This window comes from Zalophus californianus, chromosome 3, assembly GCF_009762305.2.
Source record: "Zalophus californianus isolate mZalCal1 chromosome 3, mZalCal1.pri.v2, whole genome shotgun sequence".
NCBI lineage: Eukaryota > Metazoa > Chordata > Mammalia > Carnivora > Otariidae > Zalophus > Zalophus californianus.
Window position 1 is genome coordinate 97,515,908 of NC_045597.1, and position 19,138 is coordinate 97,535,045.

The 19,138-nt window shown below is 35.1% G+C and overlaps 1 protein-coding gene across 4 annotated transcripts in view; it reads right to left on the reverse strand.

Moving 5' to 3' along the window:
* The window catches only part of DPP10 (dipeptidyl peptidase like 10), a 1,417,029-nt gene that overhangs the window by 331,093 nt on the left and 1,066,798 nt on the right, over positions 1-19,138 (reverse strand). For all 4 annotated transcript variants that reach the window (XM_027590078.2, XM_027590077.2, XM_027590079.2 and 1 more), the window contains exon 4: positions 5,192-5,286. In XM_027590078.2, coding sequence (XP_027445879.1) covers positions 5,192-5,286 — 95 coding nt within the window. The remainder of the gene's footprint in view (positions 1-5,191; positions 5,287-19,138) is intronic.

Genomic DNA, 19,138 nt, shown 5'->3' on the forward strand with positions numbered 1-19,138 from the left:
TATCTAATTAAATTTAATGATACTTTTTAAAATGAATAATATGGGTGTAAAATGATCTAAATATTTTCAAAGCTGAATAATAAAAAAATGAAAAAAACATGAATGTATCCAATGATAGGGAGTAGTTACTGTTTTGGGTTAGAAAAGAGATATACCCAGTCTAAAGACAAATAAATTCTATTATGTATAAACACAACATAAATAATATAATGCCAGTGTAGTAATGCCACTGTAAAGAATTACACTGACTGGAACACTAAATAGTCATCAGTTTTTATCTTCTAGCTTAGAGAAAATTGTTTCTTAGTCAAAGGAATTGACAATAGCCAGTAACTGATACCAACCTGCCTGAACAACAACAAAATATCTCAGTTAGAAGTATCTCCAGAAAAAAAAAAAAGAAATATCCCCAGAAAACTATAAGAAAACTGTGGTCATACTTTTAGCTTGTAGTCTGCACTATCCCCAAAGAAGAGGAATCCTAGGCCAAGTGATTATACTCATGACCGCTGGTCTTCTTCACAGATCGGTCCATAAAAAGAAGAAATATGTCTCAAGAAAATGAAGCTGGAAGCCTCAGATTATGTATTGAATGGAGCGCTGGGTGTTATACACAAACAATGAATCATGGAACACTACATCAAAAACTAATGATGTTTGTTTCCTAAGATTAAGAATTCCTGGTATCAGTGAGGTCATATGATACACATGTCTTTCTCTGATTGACTTATTTCACTCAGCATAACACCCTCCAGTTTCACCCACGTCGTTGTTAAAAAAAAAGAAGAAGAAGATAGCAGGAGGGGAAGAATGAAGGGGGCGAATGGGAGGGGTAGACAAACCATGAGAGACAATGGACTCTGAAAAACAAACTGAGGGTTCTAGAGGGGAGGAGGGTAGGGGGATGGGTTAGCCTGGTGATGGGTATTAAAGAGGGCATGTTCTGCATGGAGCACTGGGTGTTATAGGCAAACAATGAATCATGGAACACTACATCCAAAACTAATGATGTAATGTATGGTGATTAACATAACAATAAAAATTTTAAAAAAACTAATGATGTAATGTATGGTGATTAACATAAAATAATAAGATAAAATAAATCTCTGACAAAAAGAACCACTGCTTTGATCTCACCTTGAAAAATCTACCTTTGAATCATCTCATGGTTTCCCTGGTATCCCTGCCTTGACCTGGATTTTGAAAATTTGGTACTGACATTTTCAGCTAGATAACTGTTGTTGTTGTAAGGAGCTGTCTTGAGCATCGTAGAATGTTTAACAGCATCTCTCACCTCTAGTCACTAGATGCCCATGGCACACTCCCCACCTCCAGCCATAACAATCAAGAATGTCTTCAGAGTTGCCAATTGTCTCCTGATGATAAAATTACCCCCAACTGAGAACCACTGGTCTAAAGAAAGATACTGCATTGTGTACACGGCAACTGTGTAAGTGTGCAGTTCCTGTGAGTTCATTGGCCAATCAATATTAGCTACACTACTGATACCATTCAGGACTGGGATGCCAACACATACTGCCAAAGCCAGATCTTAAAAAACAACAACAACAACAACAAATTCTCTATGATTGCAGCCAACATGTAAAACCATTTGGCCAGTCAGAACTTTCTAATAACCTTTCTGTAGTTCAATTTTTTTCCAAGTTTTTATGTAAATTCCAGTTAGTTAACATACAGTGTAATATTAGTTTCAGGTATAGAATTTAGTGATTCATCTTAAAGACAACACTGAGGGCTCATCACCAAGGGCTTATCTTTATTTCAAATTTTAAGATGTGAAATTTTGGGTGCCTTTATCCAATAAGTATTTACTGGTACCACAGAATTTTTTTCCATAGGGCACTTATTTCCTTAAACATGAATCAGAAAATAAGTTCCTTGATTTTGTGGTGGTAAAACAGAGTTGGATCTATTCCCTCCACTCCCACATACCCAATGGCAGAACAAATTCAAAATAAATATAAATATTATGATGGCATGCAAGCCATCTCTATGCCTAAGTCAATAAATATGCCCTGGTTCTAATCAAACCTACTATCTTGGAATGGACTATAAAAAGACAGTTGGACCCCCAAAATGTGTAGCTAACATTTTCCTTGGAATCATTCTGCTGCCAAATATTAATTTCTTTCCTCTGTTCTGGGCTATTTTTATAGCATGTTTTTAAAAGCTCTGCAGATTTTCAGAATCAAAAAGATGTAAGAGTCTTATACATCAGTCACCCGTTTCCATATAAGTGCATTAGACCCCTGTTTCCAATTCCCTCCTAATTTCAAAAAGTGATTTGATAAAACTGTTTATGGCTGCTGGTGTTTTCTGCTAAAACCACTGGTGATATTCAATTTACTGACAGCAGAAAGAGTACATACAGCTAATACGTATGAAATATTTCCTCATTATGTCACTGTGAATGAGGTTTTGTTTGAAATAGTTCTGGCTTTAAGAGATAACATTTTCAAACACTTAAAAATGATTAAGAGCAGTTCTGGGGCTAAAGCACTTCTTTTGCATAACTCTTTTTCAAAAAGTTATATACCCTTTAATTTCCTCCATTAGAAATCTACCTATCTTGAATCCAAAAGAAGCCTTAAGACAATTATTTCAGGAAAATTATTTACTTGTTTTATTTTTGACAGCCATGTCCAACATTATTGTTACTCATAGAGTCTGCTAACCATGATTACATAGCTGAAAGTACCCACTATTCATATTTAAAATGTTTTTAATAGGGAAACGACCATGTGGTATCTTAATTTTTAAAATAAACTGACAGTCACATTTTAGAAAAATACGTCCTACTAATAGGCTACTATATTATCACTTTCTATCAATAATATGTTTATTTTCTTTAATTGACTTGGCACTTTTATTACAAAGCTTTTATAGTGATCTTAGCCAACTAATTATTGTTCTAATTAAAATGTTGGTAATTGCTCAATGAAAAATCTGCAGTATGAGTAAAATTCTTATGCTCTACTAAGAGATTTTTTTTCCAACAGAATGGCCTTCGAGAGAAAGTAAACCCAGACTTTAGCCTAGCATGAGCTTTGAAAAGACAACTACATTTAATAATGCTATCTTGGAGTGGGGAGGAAATGATTAAATGAGTTCCTCTGAAGAGATGTGCAATCGTGGTATTTGTATTTTTTTATTTTTTACAGTTTTGAGTTAACTGGTTGCAAATACATGCCATACTCCAATCCCTTATCCAGGCACCTCCCCCACCCCCACTGAATTCTGACACCTCTAGGACTTAGCAATTGCTTAATTATCTGTGTTGTGAGATAAATGTCTTTAGGGAGCCTATGAATCTTAGAAGATCAGTAAATTAGAATATTTGCTAAATATGACTCTATAGTAATTAAGAGTCACTGCCTACATAAAAGAGAGTAGAAATAGACCTCAAAAGGACTTAAAAAGATTAAGCACACACGCACAAGGATAAAATGGTATTAATCAGTACATGGAGAAACTACAATGAGGTGAGCTGGGGTGGTGTGAGGGACCAACAAAAGAACGGGGATAATGGAGTAAAGCCACAAGAGTTTATTTATTTTTGTTTATTTTTTGATGTATCATAGAGGCTAAGGAAGTAAGGACCAAATGTTGAAAAAAAAATACATAATCTGTGACCACAGTGAAGACCTCATTAACCTGTATAAAGGGAATGATCAATAAGGAATTATCACATAACTGAATATTCATGTACTGAAGTGTCTGTACCTAACTTAAATGCTTGGCCACTGAAGGCCTATACTCCACCTCAAAAATGATTCTGTCCTACTGAGGGCTTTTTTTTCCCATTCATTTTAACATACCTTGATGATTCCTTAGCCTTTTCTCTAGTACCCCAGAGGACCATCCAATTAAGAAATAACAGATACTGCTCTAAACATTTATTAAACTTTTTCATTAGGGTTAGTATTATCTGCCCCAAGGAAATCTGTATTTTTAGAAATTGAGCAATATGGGTTCTATACTCTTGGCATTCCACAAGGGCTATAAAGAGTTGCATTCAGAGTAGCTGTTTCTCTAATATCTGTGAATTAACCAATTAGTTTAAAAACAAAAATGTCTTTATTCTGTAACTTGTTGCTCTAATTACTAAAGTATATCAGTTGTTTGATTTAATTTAGCCTAATAGATGCATAACTATATAAGCACTTTCAGATTTCAACGATCCTATTTTCTTAATATATAAAAACACTAAACAACAGAAGGTTCCAGTCCATCTCTTTCACCTGGCCATCCTATAAAAAATTTGAAGTCTTGATGTCTATTCCAAATGTACAAGTCAAATAAGAAAAAAAAAAGGGGAGCTGATGATTTGCTCACTGATTTAATTTGCATGGAAAATCCTCTGAGGGCTTGGAGTATGTTTTCTCTGTATCCTATGAAGTCATTTAATAGGCAATATATTGAACTTTTAATTATATAAAACCATGAGTGAATAACTACACACTGTTTTTCAGTGGTGTTTGACAGCTAAATTTTGAATTTCTGCAAAACTTAATTCATTAACACTCACTCTGTACGTAATCATAGGTAAATCCACCTTAAGAAGATTGAATTTACAAGAAAGACAAAGTTCATATTTTTTGTAAGAGCAAAATAAATACATTCTGTTATTTAAACACTGTCAGGCTAACCAGTGACTCTGGAGAAGTAAAATGAAAATGGTAGAAGCCTAAATTATAAAAGTAAAACACATCAGCCCCAGCAGAAAGCCAGTTTTAGAAAGTCTGCCTGCTGCTTGATCCAGAAAACTACAACAAAATTAGAAGTCAGAAAGAATGAAAAGTAAAGAGGGAGAAAAATGTTGTGATAACTTGTGTTAGATTTTTTTTTTTTAATCTTGACATTCGTATGAGTGATCTTTCATAGGAAATACTGGAAGAAATATTTATTCTAGGGAAATTTTATTCTTGGAAACATTTACTCATTGACTAAAAAGGGAAGACATGAAGATAAATGGGGAGACATGAAGCAGATGGGCACATGGGCATTTCCTTTTAATCGATGTACTGATTCTAATGATATGCCAAGCCCTAACTTTTTACCTGAAATGTTTTGCAGGTGCTGGAGCTGAAGAAGAAAAAAGTTATGTGAACCTAGAGACCATTCTAAACAATACTGAAATGCATAAAGTAATTAATTTTTCATTACTTACAAAAGTTGTGTTTTCCAATAATAATGTGGTGGCATTTGTTTCTATATTCAGTTTAATGACATGTCCATTCTCGCTTTTATACACCACATCTGTATCTGCAACAACAAAGATATTAACAATTGACAAACACATTGACTAGGTAATATAATAAACTGTAGAGGAGAAAATGTGCATAATAAGCAGACACATTAGAACAATCACTGTTAGCCTTTAATAACCTGAGCAAATTTTTATACTTGGCTCACATTAATCTTCTTCAGCAATCAGGAAGCCTGACTAGCACATGGTCTATTGTGCGGTGAAAACAGGGTTAGTGAAAGAGGCCACTCAGGCTTCTGGTTTAACAACTGAAAATTAATTAAAATATGGAAAATCTGCTGCCCATTCTGAGATGGAAAGAAGGGACAAAGAAGTGCCTCCAGTTTCCATGTTACTGTTACTGATGCATGATCCAGTTAGAGGGACAACAAGGGCTGCCAGTTTACTGTAACGCCACACAATTCTAAGCTACTCCTACCAGACCACACTCATGAAGATGTTTCCTGTCTCCAGTCTTACCACCCCTCAATTCCTATCTACCCTTTCTCCTTAGCTTTGGGAATCTTGTCCCTGGTATTTTATCTGGTCTGTGTGCACAGATCAAAATCTCTGACTGCTAGCATGCCCCTGAATCATCTTTGTCAACTTTAGGAAAATGTCTTCATTGTATTTATTTTTTGATATCTTCATTTCGGTTCAATTCAGCCACATTTGTCGGCAAATTAAATCAGCTTAAGAATACCTCACAGACGCCTGGGTGGTTCAGTTGGTCAAGCATCTGACTTTGGCTCAGGTCATGATCTCAGGATCCCAGGATCCGACCCTGGGTAGGGCTCCCTGTTCAGCAGGGAGTCTGCTTCTCCCTTTCCCTCTGCCCCTGCCCTGCTCATGTTCACTCTATCTCTTTCTCTGAAATAAATAAATAAAATCTTAAAAAAAAGAATAATTCCTCAGAATGAAAGTACCAACATAAGGGAAAACTGCCAGGAGTTAAATATAAATATATATTCATCTTCACATTCATCTAACTTAGAGAAAATATTAAACAAGCTAAATATTCATGGTAGATTCAATGTTGTTTTTCCTAAATAAATATAAAAGAAATATCTCAATCTTTGCTGAAAAGTATGTTACTTTATTTCTACTCCACTGAATGTACACAGATGGTATGTGTAAAGTTTGATACTTCTTTGATGACTAAGAGTTGGAAATCATCTAAATAATCTAATTAAATATAATGATCCTTTTTAAAATGAATAATATGGATCTAAAAGGATCTAAATATTTTCAAGCTGAATAATAACAAAATGAAAGAAATATAAATGTAGCCAATGATAGGAAGTAGTTATTGCTTTTGGGTAGAAGAGAGATATGTCCAGTCTGAAGACAAATAAATTCAATTATTTATAAATACAATATAAATACTGTAATGCCAATGTAGTAATGCCAATATAAAGAATTACACTGGCTGGAACACTAAGTAGTCATCAGTTTTTATCTTCTAACTTACAGAACATCACTTGCTTCTTGGTCAAAGGAGTTAAACAATATATAATATATATTACACTCTATATATGTATTATACATATATATGTATAAATTACACATATCTGTATATATGTATATGTATTATATATTCCACAAGTGTAATGTACATATATATTATATATTACACATACATTACACATACATGTATGTGTACGTGGTTGTGTGTTAAAGGGAAGATACCCAAATAAAAGCAGACTTGATTTTTTTTTTAAAGATAATCTTTCCAGTTTTACTCAATTCTAACCCTTTACATGATACTGTACCTTGCTAACCCTCTGCCCATTCTTAGAAGAAAGGCAATATTGAAGCAGTTTGGGTCCACTATCCTCAGTAAATGAAGTTATACAAGACACAATTTCTCAGAACCCAAATGTCTTCACTTGCATAAGCATAAACAAGTACTGCATGGTGGGTTATGCAGATTTTATGGAAATGTCTGACACTTCACATAGAACAAGATTTTCTGACTTGTTCTCTAGTTATTTCAATATTACAAAAAGCTACACCTAGAAATTATATGATGAGAAGCGATCAATACTAGCAAACATTGTTGATCTTTTTTTTTTTTCGTTTCATTTAAGAGGACTAGGAGTCCAATATGACTCTCCTATTAAAGTTAAGGATAGCACAGGAGGCCAGTAGTTCTTGAGCTCAATAGGGACACTGACATGTTGGATCAGGGGGAAAATGATGTTTTAAGAAAGGAGGAAAAGAGACAAAGATAGATTTTCAAGTTATTATCTGAAACAGAATGTATGGGCAGAAAGATAATCCTATGTGATATTTAAAATAAGGCCTTGTATCACCTTCTGAACTTTCATCAGCTATAAATAAACTGGGTTCTACTATCATTAACTTTACCTGTTGTCTATTCTAGTGATGTAGAACAAATAACAGCTCTACACAAATAATAAATATTTGCTTTGATTTATATTCCTTTCCTCTCTTCCCTTTCTTTTCTACCCTGTATTTATGATCATAGCTCAACAGCAACACTTGTCGCCTGTGTTATTCATTTGATTTTGCCAGCTAATTCTGGTCTTCTGTCTTCCTGCTCTCAATTAATGCTGCTTTAACAAAGAGTCCAACCTCAATCAACACCTCTGTTATTTTTCTTGACATTCTCAATTCTGGACCACTTCGGGATATTGACAGAAACTGCCATCATTGATAAGCAAGAAAAGCCAAAGAGTATGTCATCCTTATAATATTTTCACTATAAATTAAGAGAAAAAGGACTTTCCCCCTTCTACTGCACAGTGAAGATAAATAAAGCCAAAAGCCATCAATGAGTGGGTCTTCTTCAAGGGGGCAAGGGCACAACAGAATTCTAAACAGGGATGAAGTCTGTGGGCTTAGGGAAGAAGAGATCAGAGAGCAACTGTAGTATGAATGATGGTTCATCTTCAATGGAAAGGATGAGTGACGTATGGCCCCCCAGTCTCACAGTAAGAGAAAATCCTAAGCCAGTGATAGACGGTACCAGGTGTAGAAAAAGGAAAATTTTTGTTCTTAGAACCAAAGGAGAAGGAAGTGAAACTTATTTAAGAAGATAAAAACTAAATTTAATATTTTAAAAGTAAATTCTGCTGAATAAATATTTAGACGTGAAAAAATCTATAGAGATTTGAGATTTATAAATACCTTTAGATCTGCACACTTGTAAATTTTCCTATTAGACTCTCAATGTTGAATTAGAAGGAGAAACTTTTTTTAAATAAAGTGTAACTCCCTAGCTTAAAATTTAATACAGATTTCTGCATGAATTATTTTTAAAGATTTTATTTATTTGATAGAGAGCAAGAGCGAGAAATACAACTAGGGCAAGTGTGAGAGGGAGAAGCAGGCTTCCCGCGGAGTGGGGAGCCCGACACGGGGCTCGATCCCAGGACCCTGGGATCATGACCCGAACTGAAGGCAGACGCTTAACGACTGAGCCACCCAGGTGCCCCTGCATGAATTATTTTAAAAGCATCTAATATCTGCCTTTATTAATTCTGTTTATTTCCTGGTCTTTAAAATGTGGTCTTCCGGGTCTCATATTTATCCTACTTTAATGTTTGGTTTATAATCACTAGTGGAATCTCCCATTTTGATACTCGTGTTATTGCATTAATAAATTACTTTCTGGAACTAGATTTCAAAATTGTCATGTCATATTTTGCTTAATATTGAGTAGTGAAATATAAGTGAGTAAGAGCAATGAGTGGAGTACATTAACACAGGAAGATTAAGGTAAGCGTTACTTGAAATATTCTTAAAACACAGTATTATGCATGTCTACACAATACTTTAATTAAATAATCTTTCTTCCTTTTCAGCTCATTTAAAGTTAAGAGTCAATTATCCTGAACACATATTTGATTCAGTTTTTTTTAAAAAATGAAAAGGTGTGACAAGACAGAATCACCATCTAGCCTCTACATCCTGAGCTCCAAGAATATATTTTTAGTGTTGTCTCCCTAGATGATTATTATTACTGTCATTTCTGTCTAACCCCCTTTTCCTTAATGTATCTAAAGAAAGGGAAAAGATAGTAGTATGTTTTAGGATAAGATCATTCAGATAAATGCAACCCTTTATTTTCTACCTCTTCCACGTAAAGCACTTCACAGAACAGTTCAGTTCTCAATTTCTAATGAAATTGAAAACTGAGGCCTCCATATTCACCCCAAATGTCAGGACCAAGAACCAAAGCAGCCTACATGTATAAGATTTTATTTTGCGTTACTACATGTTCTTGTCCACAAAAATAAGTGTAAAAGCATATAAACAATTTTCTTCAGGAACTCCATGAAAATTAATTTATCTGAATAAGAAGCTCTTGAAACTGAGCAAATTTCTTAATTATCAAACACCTGTTTACTTAATACTAACTTCAAGATGCCTGCCTCTTTGTCCACCAATCTTAAGATACTATATCATGAAATATGCCCAACTCTAAGCTGGTTCTCACATTGGAAGACCCACTCAAGCCCAGATCCCTAGCCCTACACTAACCTCCCCACACCCACCCAACTAGCTCCTGTTTCTGGATATTCTAAGACTGTCAAAATGTTGTCCTCCGTAACTGCAATAGGTAATAAACTCAGCTCTGGTTAACAGGTTATACTTAGGGTTAACAGCAGACAAAATTTACCTTCCATGCACATCAATGTAAAGGCACTTTGTTTTTCTGTTGATGTTATGAATGATAATGTAAATATGCATTTAATTTTGACATGATAATTTGCTTTGAATATTTCAAAACAAAACCTATCATCTATCTTAAAGAGAGTTTTCAAAAATTGAAAAAAAGCAGAGCAAATCAATTATTTGGGAGATGTTAATTCAACTATGACCTTTGTTTTAAAAAATCTGTTTTAAAAAAATCTGCTTTTGATATCTAAAATAAAAACTCCACAGCATCTGAAATATCTTTAACTCCCAAACAATTAACTGAAAAAAATTTAAGAACAGTGAAACAAAATACTGAAATGATTATTACAGAAAAAAACTGAAATGCCTTTTGAGAGAATTTATTAAATACCAAGTTGAGATTTAATCTTTAGTTAAACATCTCAAAGGACAAGTCTGGAGTACTGAGCTAGTCATCTTTGAAACACAGCAGGCCCCTCATTCATCTCTCCTGAAACACTGCTCACACCTATGCAACACTATCCTCACTTTTTAAAGAGCCCCAAGCTCCATGCATTTACCTGTGAAAACCAAGGACATCAGAAATGGTGCCACTGTCCTGTCTACTCAAAATCTCATTCTATACTTTTTTCTTTTTTATCCAGACTTCCAGAATGAGGTAATCTTTCTCCTTTGCAAAGCAAAAAGCTGTTTTGTTGCCAAATCACTACGCTCTGAACTCTTAAATATCTTTGATTTCTGGTACCTCTTGCCAGCTACTTGTGTTTTTTAGAGCGTATATATTCATTTTCTATAGTAATAATATAATGATGATGCTAATGCTGATAATAATCACCTCCATTCAGCTCTTTTGCTCTCCCCCAGGTTTTTTGTTTCTTTTCACAGTAAGCCTCAATAAAATTTCTACCCAAGGTTTCTGTGTCATTCTGTGTGTCTTACATGCTCTTCACCATATATCCCTGCAGTGAGCTTCTGTCCTCACTCTGCTAAACCTGCAAACTTCCAACATTACCACTGACCTGCAATAACCAAGTCCAATATGCTCTTCCTCCAAGCTCACTCCCTACCTCACTTGATTTTGCAGTGTGAGATAATGATGATGAACACAAAGATTTCAAAATCATCTTTCTTGACTCTGAACCATTGCTTTGCCCTGGAATTATTCCCCCAAAATGTCTGTACATCCTAACCTGCTTCCTTGCATACTAAACAGAGATATCCTTCCAAGTTCAGCTCTGAGCTTTATTTATTTACTTTTCAATTGCTATCCTCTGTGTGATCCTTTCTACTCAGACCTTCCTATATTGATTCTTAAACTTTCAGTTCAGGTTCTGACCCTACCCAGATGCCAGTTTTGTATTTTCAGTTCTATGCTTGATCACATAGATATCTTGCAGATACATAAGTCAGTAGACTACAACTATACTCCTTATATTTATGGCTATAACCTCCCTCAAAGTTCCATATATATTATCTCTTCATCTCCTATATTAATATTGTTCTTTATAACCTTTCACTTGGAAGACTGTTTTAATTTTTCACATGTTCTGTAAGCTTCCAGTTTATTGCAATCACACAGCCTAAGACATTCTAAACAACACTTTGTATTTTGTCATATGCACCAAAAAAGACTCATGGCTCACTATTAATGAAGTATAAAATGAAAGACTGGCACTCAGGTTACTCACTACCTGGCTTCAACATATATTTACATAGTTATTATCACCTGACTCCCTATAAAATAGTCCAGAACATCTGTTGCGTACACTTGTTCACATATATATCACCTTCACTCTATTTTGCTTATGATACCCACTGCCCAGGTCCTGTCCAGATTCTACGTATTTTTCCAAGCGCTGTTAAGTTCCCAACACTTCTAAAGTCCTAACTCAATCTCTTTTCTGAACTTCTATGTTAGTTATGTAATATTTAATCATATACTTCATTAAAAAATTAGTATCCATTTCTATTTAATGTGTTGTTTTGGGTTTTCAATTACTCTATGAACTCAAGAAAGGGCCTATTTCATGTTCCTTTGAGAACTGAAACTATTCACACCCACACATCTTACTGTCTATATTAACATGAGTTTACCATTCAACTGTCTGCATTAATATGACTTTAATATTTCAGGAAATTCTTGCTAGGAAGATTAGGCTGTAAATAAGTTCATCTCCCCCACTTCCCTACGGAACTTTGTGAAAACCCAATTCCTTGAAAAATAGACTGTTCAACTAGTGCCCACTAAAGTAAATATCTCTTTCTCACAACAATACATAGCTCAACCAAATGAATGTTACTAGCTCCCAAACCCTCACCTCCTTGAATGCATCAGTCCTAAACTCTTACAACAGAAACTCACCCAGTTCCAATCCACACTACTAATGAGAGACCTGTCAAACTAGATCCCCAAAACCTCAAACACACCCCCCTTGGTCCTTTCCTTTCCATACGCTGCTCACTCTCTGTCAAGACCTTGATCTCCTATACCAATGTTAGCAACAGCCTCAGTTGTTAGTCTGATTAATTTCTTGGGAGGGTTGGGGGTGGAGCCCCCATTCAGCTGTTTGAAACTTCTATATTATAAAGTATGTATATGCATAATATGTATAGTATATATCCCATTGAAGGATCTCAAGAAATATTTTTTCTCCAAGATTAAATCTTTTCACTATCTTCCATATTTCTTTTTTTTTCCACTGTTACAACTTTATTTAGAAATATATTTAGCACTACTGACAAAGACTGCCTCCTTGACCAAAATTCAGTCAGAATCCTCAGTGTTCTTCTTGACTAGTCCTTGACCTTGGCCTGCCTTTAGCATGAATCCTGCTAAGTCCACTTAGTTAGAATACCCCCACCATTGATGTCTGATCAAACTCCTCACCCCCCACCTGTGAAACCTAAGTGGTTGGTCTTGCATTTAATGAGAATTCTGTTAGACCAGTTTAGCAAGAATCCCCTACCCTCAGTATGTCCTCTCAGTAATTTTCCCCTCCTACCACCTCACTCTGCTCTTTGGCGATAAATCTCCAGTTTCTTTGCTATATTCAGTGTTCAATTCAGTCTCTCCCCTTTTGCCATAGTCTCACCTCTATTATAACCGTCATGAATAAAGTCCTCCTTACAATTTTAACAAGTGTCAGAATAATTTTTCTTTTAACACTACCTTGGAAATCTAAACTGAGGTAACCTGCTTTAATAATATTCTGGTATTAAATTTGTTATATATTATGTATTGTAAAGTAATATAAATTATCAATATTAAATTAACATTAATTTAATAATTCAATACAATATAAATCAAATTATACACAATAATACATATCAATACACTATGTATATATAGTTGATCAGTGAACAACATGGGTTTGAACTGCACAGATCCACTTATATGCAGATGTTTTTCAGTAAATATGGTATAGTACTATAAACATATTTTCTCTAATGATGTTCTTAAAAACATTTTATTTTCTTTAGCTTACTTTATTGTAAGGATACAATATATAATACATATAAAACACAAAATAAGTGTTTATTGACTATTTATGTTATTGTTATGGCTTCCAGTCAATACTAGTCTACTAGAAATTAAGTTTTTAGGGAGTCAAATGTTATATGCACTTTTTGACTGTATGGAGGGTCAGCACCTCTAACCTAAATGTTATTCAAGGAGATACACACACACACGCACACACACACACACACACACACACACACACACAGAGTTAGCTTAGTATGCTAGACCAGTGGTCCAAACTCTTGCTATGGCTGTGGGTCAAACCTGGGCCCACCAAATTTGGCCCACAACCACATTTATTTATTTATTCATTTACCTTTGTGTATGCATGCTTTCACACTAAAATTGTAGATCAGAATAGCTGCAACAGACCAAATGGCTCACAAGGCCTGAAATATTTACTCTCTGATCCCTTAAAGACAAAATTTGCTGACCTCTCTGTTAGACTATTAATTGTTTGCCTCAATCATAGAACATACTTTTTACTTACTGTATTTATAAATGTTAATTTAGCTACTGATCATTGCAATGTCACTAGAAGAATGTTCTTTGGATCCCCCAAATATCTATATATACCAAAGAGTTTTGTTTTGTTTTCCAACCTGGCATGAGAAATAAATTTGCATTAAAATGGTTTGAATTCTTGGTAAATAGGATAAAGTTAGGTGTACAAAATAAATGCATTTTCCTAAAAAGTAACCAGAATAAAGACCATCTTCATTTAAAAGTCATCATAATTGTAAGTAATCATCATTAATTCATCTGGAAGTGTCAATCCTATGAATGGCACTTCCTGTAATAAAAAGCCCTTTCCAGGCTCAATAATGGAGCAGTTGATGACCACTCAGCTAAATGATGTCTTTTTGATTTGTAGCTAAAATGTGAATAGCAGCAATTTTCTGATGATCATTTCATTCTTTAGATTATTAGCAAAAAAAAATTCACACAAGAGGAAAATAGAACACCCCTCTCTAGAATTTCAAATATTTCTTGTCATTAGAGGGTTTGTTTGCATAACAGTAGCATAAGTACCAAATTGTCACTGGTTCTTAACTTTCTTCAGTTAAAACCTACAGGAGTTTACCAAAAGCTTTCTTAACTTCAGACTCCTATAATCAATGATTTGTTTGAGTGGTCCAGTCTACTGAAGCCAGAAGGCAAAAGGAAGACATACATAGATTTAAATATTGTCTTTACTGAGTATCTCATGTAAAATGAACATAAAAGTTGATGTGTCCCATGATCCTAGAGGTCTAAAATTCTACCACAGTTCATGTGGGAAACAAAGGCAAAAGAAAAATTATTAAATTTCCTACAGCACACTGACAAGTCCTTAAAACAGGCAGAGTGACATTCCTCTAGGGACTCAGCTGCCTCGATGTTAATATTTTGCTAAGGTCAAAAGGCAACCCCCAGGATCCTGTAAGTCTACTTTAACACATAAAAATTCCTTTAGAAACTTCCTTTATCTGTAACCCCCCCAAGATACATGTTGGCAATCATCCTCCAACCATATGACCCATCGATACACAACTGAAGGGTCTCATGACTCAGGTTTTATTAGACAGTAATAAATCACCTTTTCCAAACAATAGCTAGCCCCCTCAATGTCCTGGAAACCTGTTTCCAAAATTCCTTAGAGATTTATGCTATTCTTAACCCCCTCCCAACTTGAAAGTATATAATGGGCCACTCTTCACGAACCAGATGCACTCTTTCTGCCCACGGGTCCTGTCCCCATGCTTAATAAATGATTAATAATAAATGCTTAATAAATGCTTAATAATAAAACTACCTTTTTGCACCAAAGATGTCTCAGGAATTCTTTCTTGGCTGTTGGCTTTGAAGCCTAATGTCTTTCCTACATCACAGTGACACTTGCAAAGAACAGAGCTTATTTTGAAGTAACCTCTAAACTGCAAAATATAGAGGAAAAAAATAAGAGGCTAGGCAAATTCTAAAGCACCTCTCTGTCCTTTAATTTTGTTTTTGTTTTAGTCAGCCACTAATATGCTAACATTTTTTCTCATTCTGATGATTAAATTGGGCTGATCTCAGCCTCCAACTGTACCTTTGGAGGAGGGGCAGGTAGCCACCAATCCTATACAAAATGAGTTTTCTTTTTTCAGGATTCTATTCCTGTAAGGTGCCTCTCTGTATATGAAAATACCATCTGGCCTTCACCACTGCAGTCTTGGTGATTTGTCTGTTGCCCTGAGGAATAAACTCTCTTTGTCTCTGACGTAAAGACCTCATGTTTTACATACACATTAATTTGCAAGTAGGGCAAAACCTCAGATCCTTGCACTCACTCAAAAGCTCTCCTCCCTCAATTCTAAACATCCCCCCATTTTCTCTCAAGATTTTAACTTTAATATTAATTTCTACATGACTAATAGCCTCAAATTGCAAAGTGAAATTTTATTAATGTAGTCATAAATCAAATAATCTTTCATCAGACTTGTAAATTAAAAACTCAAAATTAACATTAATTCTACACATCCAATTTGTGCTTTCATACTGCGACACTGACTGCCATTTAACACTCTGAATTACACTATTTATATATGTATCTGTGCAGACTTCACCACCCAGCACTTAGCTATTTTGATATCCCCTTTGGATTCTTCCTAGCCAGTCCATGAGCTTCAGTCCATTTCCATTAACTACTGACATTTTCCCAATGACAAACATGTTTACTCTCTAATATCTTTGATAAGGTTATGACCTCCTTCTCAAGATGCAATGCTCTGCCATGATTCTTTCAGTTGAATGGACATATGAATTCATTGTTTTTGTCTATCCAGTGCCAGCTGGATTTTTTATCCCATGGAAATGTTTTTCTAGTCACATTTAATATCAGTACATTCAAGATGACAAAAGAAAAAGATATATGGTGATTTCACTTATATGGGGAATCTAGAAAACAAAACAAATGAATAAACAAACAAACAAAAAGCAGAATTAGACCTGTAAATACACAGAACAAACTAGTGGTTCCCAGTGGGGAGAGGGAAGGGGGATGGGCAAAATGGGCAAAGGGAGGGGGAGGTACAGTTTTCCAGTTATGAAATGAATACATCACAGGAATGAGGATTTTGAGAAACAACACAGAGGATCGTAGGGGAAGGGAGGGAAAATGAAACAAGATGAAACCAGAGAGGGAGACAAACCATAACAGACTCTTAATCTCAGGAAACAAACTGAGGGTTGCTGGAGGGGAGGGGGGTGGGAGGGATGGGGTGGCTGGGTGATGGACACTGGGGAGGGTATGTGCTATGGTGAGCTCTGTGAATTGTGTAAGACTGATGAACCACAGACCTGTACCCCTGAAACAAATAATACATTATATGTTAATAAAAAAAGTACAGCGTAGGGAACATAGTCAATGATATTGGAATAGTGTTGTATGGTGACAGATGGTAACTACACATGTGGTAAAGCACAGCATAAGGTATAGAGGAAGTTGAATCACTATGTTGTACACCTGAAACTAACGAAATATTGTGTGTCAACAATACTCAAAAAAAAAAGAAAAGTAAAAGACAGGTGAAAGACAGTAAATTTTTGCATCTTTCTGATTGTAAAGTAACATATATTTACCACTGAAAATTTGTATAATGCACACGTATCACGGAAAAAAAAACTATGAAAATGTTACTGTATTTCCTTATAAAACACACTGTTGAGATCCCAGTGTGTATCACAGTTTGCATACTTTATTTCTCTTAAGATTTACGATTAGGCATTATGCCCCACTATTAAAAATTCTCCAGGGGTGCCTGGGTGGCTCAGTCGTTAAGCGTCTGCCTCCGGCTCAGGTCGTGGTCCCAGGGTCTTGGGATCGCGCCCCACATCAGGCTCCCTGCTCCGCGGGAAGCCTGCTTCTCCCTCTCCCACTCTCTCTGCTTGTGTTCCCTCTCTCGCTGTGTCTCCTTCTCTCTCTGTCAAATAAATAAATAAAATCTTAAAAAAAAAAGAATACCTGAACATCATAACCAGTAAGGCAAATTAAAAAAAAAAAATTCTCCATTAGCGATTTCAAATGCCTAACACTTTTCAGCCCAAATGACATTTTAGAAAGAAAAATAAATTGAAACACGACAATCAGTAATAAAGAGGAGGAAAAGTGGCAATATTTAGAATGTAGAAAAAAGGAAATGTAGATAAGGTAGCCCTGAATATCGTTTCACAAAGTAGCTCTGAGGAATTTTGTTGTCTGGCAAATTAATTCACACATGTGAACAACAGCTGCTATGACTCTTCAAACGCATAATGGCATACCTTTATCAATTTCTGTATTTTTCAATTAAATCTCTAGAGACTAAAATTGATCACTGCACTCCAAGAAGTATGTAACTGAACCATAAGTAAGACCTCATTAAATAGAAAATTCACTTAGTTAAGATAGAAGTACTGCACTGATTTAAAGAAAAACACTGAAAGAAATGACAAAAGGAATAATTAAAAATTCACATACTGAAAGACAACCAGACCCAGGACTGAATAACAGAAACATTAAATATATTAAAATGCATATGACAATTATCAACATCAGAAAAACTATAATCAGTTCTGTGGCTTAGTTTACTGAAAATGAGACAAGAACTTTGGGCAGCAGGTTTCTGTTTTTGAGTTTGGATGAAATCACTTCTCAAGCACTTTTAGGCCTTTTTTTTTTTCTTTAATTGTTGAAGTTCATGAGAAAAATTCAGTTGATTAAAGAAAGATGCTCATTAAGTCCAAGTTGTAAAATGGTTTTAATCCGGTTTTGTCATTCACCGAGGATGTAACTTAATCCAACTCTAAATAGCTATTACACAAATTGATGTTCCTTGGAGAAAATTGATCAGATAAGAATACTTGGATAACATACCATAATAAAATAAAATTGAATAAATAAAAATGTAAAGAATACTTGGGTAAGTCACTGTTATTATTTTCTATTTCAGGTTAGGAGGTGGGAGACAAGGAAAGGACTATTTTTGTTTCCAGTATCAAAACCCTCAACCTAAATGGACATAACCAAAAAAAAAAAAAAAGGATTGTATTACACATCTGGCTTCAAGTATGACTTGATGCAGGGGCTCAAATGATGCCATCAGGGCACCATAAGATACTATCTTATTAGAACTTTTTTCAGATGGCTCATTCAGATAGGCTTCCTCCTCATAATCAAAAGATGGGTATAACAACCTGGAAAGCTTAGAGCCTTTTACTTTGAAGCCCAACAGGAAAAATCAAGGTTCTTTTTTCCAGGATTCTCAATTAGAGATTCATTGCTTTCACTGGTCTTGATTGGGCCAGGAAGACATTCTTGCCCTGAATGTTAAGGATTTGCAATGCACCAACAGGCTAAATCCCATGTCCACTCATGCCAGGGTTTGAGTATTGATTTTTAAGAAAGTTTTTGTGGATGTCAGAAAAGGGTCAAGTTTGGCAAAGTGATACAGACAACAGATCTATTACACGGTGTATGTGCACTGTTAATGACTGATTTCACATAAGAAGGATGCTCATTAGGACAAAAACGATGCTTCTCCAAACCTAACATAAACTGGTGTTTTATTATATAGAAAAGTGAAGCAGAATTGATTGTGAGAGCAAGTGAGAGTAGGTCGGGGGTGGTATTTGGCAGCAACAGAATGGGTCCATAATATGAAATACATCATAGTAACTGTTAAAATGCTGAGAAAAAGTTT